Source organism: Sinocyclocheilus grahami, unplaced genomic scaffold (genome assembly GCF_001515645.1).
Source record: "Sinocyclocheilus grahami isolate Dianchi unplaced genomic scaffold, SAMN03320097.WGS_v1.1 scaffold715.1, whole genome shotgun sequence".
Lineage (NCBI taxonomy): Eukaryota > Metazoa > Chordata > Actinopteri > Cypriniformes > Cyprinidae > Sinocyclocheilus > Sinocyclocheilus grahami.
Window position 1 is genome coordinate 422,597 of NW_015505894.1, and position 10,875 is coordinate 433,471.

Below are 10,875 nucleotides of genomic sequence, written 5' to 3' on the forward strand. Positions count from 1 at the left end.
ATGATTTCTGAAGGATTATGTAATGCAGAAGACTTAAAATTCAGCTTTGCCATCACAGTAAAAAATGACATTGTTTTATATTGTAATAAAATGTCATATATTTTTAATCAAATAAATGCTGCCTTGAGTACCAATAAGAGACTTCTTTCAAAGCCAAAAATCTTACAGATCAAGTTTTGAACGGTAATGTATATAATTATCTCATTTTTATATTTAGCCATTTAGATATTTATATGGGGTTTTATGTTTTTATCTGGGTTTTTCCTTGGCAAAGTAACATTTACAATACTTGGGTTTTACCATTAACAGTGTCCTGATTCCTGCAGATATTAACTTGCACTTCCCAACTTTAAAAAAAACTCAAAAAATTCCTTGCTGTTATTATAATTCATGCTGAAGGCATTTTAAATTCATACTGTAACCTGAAATAACACAAACCCTTGAGGACTTATTCTGGTTTCCTTTGGTTTTTACTAAGGCGACCATAATATACTCAACAATAAAAACACACTCTTTTGAATAAAATCAGTTTGTTATTAAAACAGATTGCAATGAGCTACTTTTACAATGAGCTAAATTGTCATTATTTCTAATGGGACTCTTTTTGCAATTTGCACACAAGAACAACAATGTATTATTCAGAAATGGTCATCATAATGTGTTAATTAATGTATAGTAAATTCCATTGGATCCACCATAAACAATGGTCCAACAGCAACTGTCTGACCAAAATATTCTTTGTACTAATTAATTCATGTTATTAGTCTTCACAAGCAGTGCCTCATATATTGTATGTTTGAGGCACATTGTTTAAATAGTATCAGATTTGAGTGCCACATACACCACATGGCCAAACGTGACAGCAAATCTCTGCATATGTTTAAAAGCCTTTCAAGAAGAACAGAAGCTGTTACAGCAGTATAGAGTGGATAAACTACCTATTAATGCCAAAGGTTTTAAAATTAAAAGTTCATCAAGCACATGTGGTGTTGAAATGTTCAGACACTTTTGGCCATGTAGTGTATATCACAATGCTCTTTGTCATAAGGTGCAACAAAACCTGAATTAAAGTTTTTTTTTTGTTTTTTTTTGAGGAAATCTTGGTTTGTGGAAGTGAACTGCTCTTAAAATATGACGAGTAACATCCTGACATTACATAAATAATCAGTTACTTAACAGAAAACAAGCATTGTAAACAACATACAACAATATATTACATCTCCTCATGAGAAGCTGCGCAGCGGATTGCAGTTGCCACTAGACAATAAATCAGTTTATTGTACGGAAGGTACACTGTAAACTGAAGGTGAAAACTTCATTAGGAACCTCCATTCCCACAGCAGAGGGAGAACAGTAGAGTAAAGAAAGTCCTGATTTTTGCTTATCGTTCTTGTCTCAGCAGAGAGCTCCTCAGTAAGGGCTCTGCACAACAGTTCAGCAAGTCCTCAAATGTGTTTGTGTGTTTTAGCTGAAGCAGACTTGTCCTACAGTAAACTCAAACTGTTCTGTTGTGTCACTGTGGCCAAATAAAGCCAGATCTCTGATTGGTAAAAGCTCCAGGTCTTCAGTCTCAAACTGGAACACAGACTCCCGAGGGCCTGTATGCGGTGACCCTACAGGCTAAACACAGACAGAAAGGGGACATAATAAAATTAAACGAACAACAATGCAATAATCCATTATCATTTAGATACAGTTATCTTACTTCACAATCCAGTAATGTTCCCAAGAAGCTCTGTCTTCTTGAATCTGCAAGGAACTTAATGTCTCTTTCATTGGAGCCCTGGTGGCTGTTTGGCTGGCATGAAAATGTGATGTTCTGCTTCACAAACTTGCTGTTGAGTCGTAGGAATCTCATTTGTACCACACCAGTTTCCATGTAATCGAACTATAAAGACACAATGATTTTCTCAAGTGGGAAATACATGATGGCAGGATTTAGTGGGTTCTGAGCAACAACATACCTGAAAGCCACCATCTATAGCGCTCAACCATGTAAATGAGTCTGGCATGGTATCTTTGAGCCAAGATTTCATGGGGATCTGAAGCAGAGAGGCGTCTCATTATCAGATTAATATTCACTAAACACAAAGCTTAAAATGTAGAGTCAGTAAGATTTTATTTTATTTTTAAAGAAATTAATACTTTTAAATTAAAACAAGGATGCATTAAATTGATCAAAAGTGACAGTAAAGACAGTACAGGTTTTCTATTTTAAATAAACGCTGTTCTTTAGAACTTTTCCAAGTTTCCACAAAAATATTAAGCAGCAAAACTGTTTTTAACACTGATTATCATAAGATATGTTTCTTAAGCACCGAATTGCATGTGACACTGAAGATAAAAATTCAGCTTTGCCATCACAAAAATAAATGATATCTTTATATATAGTAATATAGACATTTAAAATTGTAATATTTCACAATATTACTGTTTTTACTACATCTTTGATGAAGAAAATGCAGCCTTGCTCAGCATAAGAGATTTCTTTCAAAAACATTAAAAAACAATCTCACCTACTCCAAACTTTTAAACAGTAGCGAGATTTGAGTACTGAAAGATTCAGTGTGTATTTAAGCTATTTTATCACATACATTTTTTTTCTCCACATATGACGACCCCATCAGATGCCGAGGAAAACTGTACTTACCTGTGGCTGCAGGGGTGGCAAACATGTTTGTCCACCTGCACTGAAGTTACAATATACCAGCAAAGCATCAGCAGGACTGCCCTGATTTGGGTCGATATAATACATTCCTGAGACAACAACAGTTAAATAAAAATCAATAACTGTAAGTATAATTATTCACACAGACCAGAATAATACATTTAGGTCCACAAATGAACAATAACATTCATGAGAATGACTCTGACCACTGCTTAAGTTAGGATGACTGAGCATCAACTCTAAGCAGGTGGTGGCTGGATGCTCCTTAGTGCCATCTGGAGGATCTATGAAGAATCGCAGGTCTTGCTGAAGGGAGTCTAGCAGGGTCTTAAGAAGTGGATAGTTGGACTTGTCGGAGAGGTACATGAGGTCCTAATTTGTGTGGAAAATACAAAAAGCATTGTCACACAGCAATTAAGTTAACACCTGATTAAATATGTTATGTTATACAATGAATGGATTCTGAGCAAAAACATTTGAAATCCTAAAATCCCTTATCAGCTGCTCACTTTTAGCTGAGTCAGTGTTAGGTTCAGAGATAAGCCCGGTGGACCTGGAAGACCTGGTGGACCCTAAAATAAACACAGTTACAGTTACTACAGCTCATACATTAATGTCATGACTCATGTTTTATATACATCACTTAGTGTCAAACTCACAGGAGGTCCTCTCTTTCCTTTTGGACCAGCAAGTCCTGGATATCCTTTTAAACCCTGAATAAATCACATTTCATTATCAACAGATGTTAACTGCAAAAGTAAACTAGATAAGAGAACAATGTGTGTTTAACCCTGTATTTAAATGTTTGTTCCAAACCTTTTCTCCAAACAGGCCCTGTGGAGTGAAGAAATTGACATAGTAAATAGCTAACTTGAGTATCATTCGTGTATAAAAGTGTCTAATGTTTTTTTTCTTGGATCTGATCATTTAATAATTCATAATTCATTTGATATAATTCAATCTTCAAATATTTACTTTATCCTAAATATACACTGCTGTCTTTTTTTTGTTTTGAAAATTAATGCATACTTTCAGCAAGGACGCGTTAAATTGATTTCTTTGATATTTATATTGTTACACAAACTTTCAATTTCAATTAAAAGCTGTTCATTTGAAGGTTTTATTAATCAAAGAATCCTGGAAAAAAAAAACATCACGGTTTTCATAAAAATATCAAGCAGCACAACTGCTTTCAACATTGATAACATTAAGAAGAAATGTTTCATGAGCACCAAATCAGCACGTTGGAATAACTTCTGAAGATCATGTGACTCATAAGATGAGAGTAATGGCTGTTGAAAAATTAGCTTTGTCATCACAAGAATAGAACATTTTAAATTGTACAAATATTTTACAATATTATGCTTTTTACTGAATTTTTTATGAAATAAATACAACATTCTTGAGTTTGCTTTCAAAAGCTTTAAAAAAAAAATTCTTACTGACGCCAAAATTTTGAACAGTAGTTTAAAAATAAGATATTTTAAATTGCCAATTCAAATAAATAATAATATAATAATAACTTACCGGCATCCCTGGTAGACCTGGAGTCCCTCTTTGACCTGTTGGGCCAATATCCCCCTAAAAAGAGGCATAAATTCTTCTATATTCTACATGCTAACAGTCTCATTGTACATTTACATGCACATCTAAATACTGTATATCAACCTGCTCTCCCTTCAGCCCCTGTCTCCCTTTTTCCCCAGTTAGGCCCTGCTCCCCCTGAAATAAACCAATAGACAGAAGTCAGACACAACAACTAACACTTTCAGTATTTATGCACACAAAATACTTTTCAGTTTCTTCTAGCATTTGATTAAGATGAATGAAGGTACCTTCAGTCCATCTCCCCCTGGAGGACCAAGTGGCCCAAGTTCCCCCTTCTCTCCCTATAGACAGAAAGAAGAGTAAGCCTCAAGGTTCTCAGTTTTGTCAGTTCTAATATGACATTTCCATTAAAGCCCCAAACCTCAAAGCCTTTTTCACCGCTCTCTCCTTTCTCGCCTCGAATACCTGGTAAACCCTGAAACAATAAATGTAGACCACTGATGAATATTCTCATCGTCATATATATCATACGTACATTACCCATATGTATTCATTTACATATTGTCCTGGTCTGCCAGGAGGTCCAGTCTTTCCCATTGCTCCTTGTTGGCCCTGTTACACATCAAACAAAAGCTGCTTATGCAGTAATTTGTGATGAACATCATACCTTTCCAGGTTAAGCAGCATTTAAAAATGACTAATTAATAAATAAGTACCTTCTCCCCTCTAGGTCCTCTGAGACCCCTCTGACCAGCTTTTCCCTTTTTCTCCTAACAGTCAAAGAATAATTTAAATGGTTCTGTTAATGCTGGAAATGTTTCCCCACAAACACACACACACAAATAAAACCTTAACACTGTACTTACTCTCTTCCCAGCATGCCCAGGTTTTCCAGGAGGTCCATCTAGACCATAATTTCCCTGAAAAATCAGAAAAGTATATATATACAGTAAGACTGATTGCTACAGTGATTAGTCGTAATATTTTCAGAAATTAACAGAGCAACTAGAGAAGGAAAAAGTGAATGTTATGATATCAGATCGCAAATTCAATCCTAACATATGATGAATAAAGAGATTTAGATCACTCTGACCTTCTGACCTTTTGGTCCATCCCTTCCCTGAGGCCCAGATTTGCCACTTGGACCCTAAAACATTAATAATACATAATAAAACAGAAATAATACATAATTCCCAGTCTTCAGATGGTGAAAAGATATCACCATATTCATTGCAGAATGTTCCTTGATATTAAATCACACAAATACTGACTTGTGGCCCTGGTGGGCCAACAGGGCCATCAGCTCCCATTTCTCCTGGATGTCCCTGGAAATAACAGCACAATGCAATTAAATTCATAAATACATTTCTGAATTTGGATCATATGCAAAGAACATTAAAATATTGCTATTTAACATAATATGACTAAATATGAAAAAAGTTTGGACAATATTATCTTGAAATTCTACCTCATTTCCTAGTAATGCAGAGGGTCCTTTGTTACCAGGAAGGCCCGGTGGTCCCTAGACAAGAGACAATCATCAGCTGACATCAAGCCTGATTTTAGACACTCGTTATAAAAATTCTTCTTTAATTTAGAGTCTCACCATCTGCCCTGGAGGTCCTTGTCTTCCTGGTTCACCTTTAGGTCCCTCTTGTCCCGGCATACCCTTTGGACCCAATAAGCCCTCGGGGCCTCTGGGACCCACGGCTCCCTGCAATATCAGTATTATTTATCCGCTGAAAATCTAGCACTGTAACCGGGATTTACCTTGAAATGGTTAGCCGTACTAACCTGAGGTCCTGCCTTCCCCATAACCCCTTGTAAGCCTCTCTGCCCAGCTATTCCCTGTAGATGAAACAAAAACATAATGACTTTAATTTGACATTGAGAGGTTCCCCTCAGTTCCTGTAATCTTATATAGCAGCCAATATATATGCAAAAAAGGGCAGTGAGAGAAATGCAGCATCTCTTGTCTTGTTCCCAGTTCACAATTCAAATGTTATTTTACCCAAACTGTTGTATCATGGAAAACAGTCATTGATTTTACCCGATTGCCTTGATCTCCAGGATGGCCAGGTGCCCCAGGTGATCCAGTTTCCCCCTTATGAAACAAAGAGCAGGTCTGTTACATTAAGAAATGCATAAGAGTAATCCTGATCTATTACAAGGAAACTTGATGAAAGAAACCTGAGGAAGAAAAGGGAGCAATACCTTTGGGCCTGGTAAACCATTTGCTCCTGGTGGTCCCCGAAGGCCTATCAAACCCTGCATTAAAAGCCAACTTATAAACTTAACCAACCAACTGACTCCAAAAGCGTGTTTCTCGTCAAAAACTACAATCATGTAAGTTGATTTAGGTGCATCTTATATAAAAATCATACCTCTAGACCCATCAAACCCGATGGACCAGACTTTCCCATCAATCCATTCTGACCCTGGTGAAGAGACAATCATTATTCTACTACGTATTAACAGTGCACAATAGTTAGGTTGATCTGTCCAACAGAAATGGGTTTTGCTCAGTAGGATCACTAACTTGTGGTCCAATGTAGCCTTTATTCCCCTTCAGTCCTCTCTCTCCTCTGTCCCCCAAAAATCCAGATGGGCCTTGTCGTCCAGAGAATCCTCGATGTCCAGGGCCACCCTGTTTGAAGAAGAATACAGTTAATTCACTTTGTGTAGAAACTGTTCATAGTATAGACCTTTACAGCTCATCTAATGAAATATTACTTAGTATTGTGCAATTATTTTACCTTTTGTCCTTTAGGCCCAGGGTCACCAATATCACCTCGAGGTCCAATACCTCCCTATATATGAAACATCATACTTATTATAATTTATTGTAATGCACTTTAAAAGAACAAGGATGTTTAAGATATATGCACTACTGTTTGGAGTCTGTAAGATTTTACTTTTTTTTTTTAAAGAACTCTCTTATGTTCACCAGGGCAGGGATGTATTCATTTGATCAAAAAAATCTAATAAAAATGATAATATTGTGAAATATTATTACAATTGAAAAATTACTGTTTTCTATTTCAATCGATTTTAAAACATAATTTATTCTTCTGATGGTAAAGTTGAATTTTCAGCAGCCATTACTCCAGTCTTCAGTGTCAAACATTTCTTATTATTATCAGTGTTAAAAAAAATAAACAGTTGTGCTGCTTAATATTTTTGTGAAAACGGACATGTGTAATAATACAAAAATATTTTGTAACATTATACATGTCTTTTCTGTCACCTTTGAAGTCCTTGCTAAATAAAATCATTTGTTTCTTTAAAAAAACTCAATGACCACAAATTTAGCATAGTAAGGCTTAATAATGAGACTTGAAGCCTCATGTAATCACTGTCACTGACCTCTTTGCCACGTGGTCCTGGTGCGCCCTGCATTCCCTGAGAGCCCTGAGGACCCTGATCTCCCGGATAGCCATTTGGACCAGGCTTCCCACTGGGTCCAGGTGATCCCTAAAATCAAATACCCTAGTTAAATCATTTAAATTGGAAAAACACTGGAGTGTTAGCTGACCGATTTGGTGGTTTTGATGGATGCATTTAAATCAGTATCAACACTTACATGTTCTCCTTTTGGCCCTGTTGGCCCCTCAAAACCAACTGGACCAGGATGGCCCTACAGCAGAAAGAGTGAATAAACTGTATGTTAATTTTACTAAAACAAGACGGGGTAGCTAATGAATCACACTTTTAACAAAAATCTCTAGCACTTATGCTATGTTCCTTATCTCAAAATATACTCATGCCTTTGTTAAAAACATACTAAACCAGAGATCAAGTTGCTTAAATTTTTGGTAAGCTGCCCAAGAAAAGAAGAAGTTGATTCAGGTAACTCAAACAGGATGCCTCCTAATAGCAGTTCATTCTGAATAAATTGAAATGAACCAACCTGTGGTCCATCCAATCCAACAGATCCAGGGTCACCTGAAGGTCCTGGCAATCCCTAAAGAAGAGCATTATAAATCAAATGCTTAATCCTGTGTTATGTAACATGCTTTAGTAAATTGAAATGCTTACAATACCTGCCCTCCTTTCTCTCCTGCTTGACCAACCATTCCACTTGTTCCCGGTGAACCCTGAAGAATAGCAGAATATGATCAGAATCTCAGATTGTAAATTTCTCTTAAAATCCTTTGAAAACTATCCTAAAAATTAAATAATCAAAATGAGGGGTACCCACTCACTGGCAATCCAATTGGTCCTTGTTTTCCCTGTGGCCCCCGAGGCCCCTGGCCCCCGGGGGGGCCTGGTTTTCCAGCTGCTCCTTCAATCCCTGGCAGTCCCGAGGGCCCCTGAATTGACACACAGACACGTGTACAACATGTAATGAACAACAATTCCTCAAATGCGATGATCATTTGACATTCAACAGTGCTGACTGCATAAAAAGCACAATGTTCATCAGCATTAAGCAATCAGGTTCTTTCACAATTCATATAAAATATATAGAAATTATTATATGTGTATTTCAATACAAAATACACAAACAAATATTATGAAATATTGCAGTTTAAAATAACTTATTATACTTTAATTACTTTCGATGTATTCCATTTTTTTTTGCTTCTCAAAAATCTAAATGTATAATTCAAACTAAGGGCTACGTACAGGCAGTCCTCGCAAGCCAGCAGGTCCTGTTTCCCCTTGGCGACCCTAAAGAAATGTTGAAAACATTATTGATAACCTCTCTGAATATGAAAAACAGTGCTATTGAATTATTTAGCTCTATGAATGGAGAAGTTACTTCACCTGTGGTCCACGTGGGCCCCTCTCACCAGCCGGGCCTGGTAAACCCTTAAAATGTTAACAAAGTAACAATTGTTTTAGAGAAGAAATGGCCAAAATGTCATAACATTAATGATAATTAAAGGATGACATTCAAATCAACTTACAGGTGGACCTCTTTGCCCTGGTGGACCCAGAGGACCCCTGATGCCGGGTTCACCCTGCAGATGCACATTCACACAATATATGTGACACGACATCCAGAATGATCAGAGAAAAATTCATAGTAAAATATTTACAGCAGAAAGCTCTAACCCTCTCTCCAATGTGACCTGGCTGTCCACGAAGGCCTGTGGCTCCTGGATAACCCTGAGAGCAAGAAGACAGCATATAGAATCAAATCGCTGCTACAAGCCGATCATGAATTTTCATGTCAGTCCGAACTGGTTTATGCAGGATAGTGCCACTTACATACATGCCTACAGGCCCTTGAGCACCTGCAATGCCTGGTTTTCCAGTGAAGCCCTGATAACAAACACACACAGTGGTGATATATGTGAATACTATGCATTAATTACATTATTACAGCAATAAAATACTTTGAGAGGCTTACCTTCTCACCAGGAGGACCTTGAGTGCCATCTTGGCCTGGTCGTCCAGGTGGGCCCTAATGAGTGGAGAAACCATGAACTGGTTGCATTTTCAGTAGATGTTAATCAACAAGAATGAAAATGCTTTTGATTTTGAATTTAAATCACAATTCTGTGATGGTTTACTTTTCAAAGTTTGACTACTGTGTAAAATTTTAATTTTTCCACAGTCCTTGTTTGTCCTGTTGTTATGCTCACCTGTGAGCCTGGAGGGCCTTGTTTTCCTGGTTCTCCAATCATGCCCTTCAGGCCCTTTAGATGACAAATATTACAGAAGATATATGATATATGACATGACAAATGAGTGAAAGACTAAAAAAGTCCACAGTGAATATGGTTTGATGTAAAAGGAATACAATTATGTAGGATTCTTAACTATTTCTAGGCTACTAATCTAATTTGTGACATTGACCCTGTTAACTCCTTTTAGAATAAAATGTTCTTTCTTCCACTGAAGCACATGATGTTCTTTAGATCATTCTTAAATGATACTGGATCACATCATCATCAGGTTTTACACACACTTGCTCATGCAACGCATGTGCTGCTGTCAATAAAGCAAAAATTAGACAAAATAAATACTAAGACATTCTGAAATTCATTCTGATTATTCAATTAAACATCTTACTAAAATTACGCTGACAATTGAATTTGTAAAGGTACCCAAAAATATAAAACAGACACAACACACAAGATATAGATATATGATTCAGTCTACCAGTTTAACACTCAAAACACATTTCAGGCTCTTGCTGTCATGCTGAAACAGATCATTCCTCCATGACAGAAGGACCAACCCAACAGGATGTTTAAGACCTTGTTAAGTTTAATAGTCTCTGATCTTTCTGACCTCGACATGCCTGTATCAAGTGTTTCTCCTTCTTCTGAGGTCTAATGTTGGTAATAGCTCTTTTAAATAATTGTCTGCTATCATTACTGACCAGTCTTTACAACAAGCTTTTATAATAGCAGCAGTCTGCTCTCAACTGACTAATATATCTCATAGAATATTTTGGTTGATGAGAAACATACATTAGGTCCTTTATCCCCTGGGCTTCCAACAGAACCAGAAACACCCTGCAAGACAGATACATAAAATCAACACAATTTCGATTTCTTTCTTTGGTGTAATGTTAAAGCAAAGATTAATATATGATAAATCACTATGACTGATTAAAAAAAAAAACTTGATATTAAATGTATGAAATGGGAACCTGTGTACCAGGCTTTCCTTCTGGCCCCTCGGCACCAACTGGACCTCGT

The 10,875-nt window shown here is 36.8% G+C and overlaps 1 protein-coding gene across 1 annotated transcript; it reads right to left on the minus strand.

Moving 5' to 3' along the window:
• Window positions 1-1,092: 1,092 nt before the first annotated feature.
• Window positions 1,093-10,873, minus strand: LOC107560224 (collagen alpha-1(I) chain-like). Its single transcript, XM_016244340.1, has 39 exons — window positions 10,835-10,873; window positions 10,645-10,689; window positions 9,811-9,864; window positions 9,576-9,629; window positions 9,434-9,487; window positions 9,278-9,331; window positions 9,130-9,183; window positions 8,987-9,031; window positions 8,846-8,890; window positions 8,422-8,529; window positions 8,260-8,313; window positions 8,127-8,180; window positions 7,800-7,853; window positions 7,583-7,690; window positions 6,973-7,026; window positions 6,756-6,863; window positions 6,601-6,654; window positions 6,431-6,484; window positions 6,267-6,320; window positions 6,011-6,064; window positions 5,823-5,930; window positions 5,685-5,738; window positions 5,488-5,541; window positions 5,310-5,363; window positions 5,083-5,136; window positions 4,933-4,986; window positions 4,775-4,828; window positions 4,638-4,691; window positions 4,504-4,557; window positions 4,337-4,390; window positions 4,196-4,249; window positions 3,485-3,502; window positions 3,328-3,381; window positions 3,178-3,240; window positions 2,875-3,040; window positions 2,651-2,757; window positions 1,965-2,042; window positions 1,706-1,888; window positions 1,093-1,620 (listed from the first exon to the last, which is right to left on the minus strand). The coding sequence occupies exons 3-39, from the start codon at window positions 9,850-9,852 to the stop codon at window positions 1,465-1,467; spliced, it is 2,577 nt and encodes an 858-aa protein (XP_016099826.1). The 5' UTR covers window positions 9,853-9,864; window positions 10,645-10,689; window positions 10,835-10,873; the 3' UTR covers window positions 1,093-1,464.
• Between the last annotated feature and the right edge of the window lie 2 nt (window positions 10,874-10,875).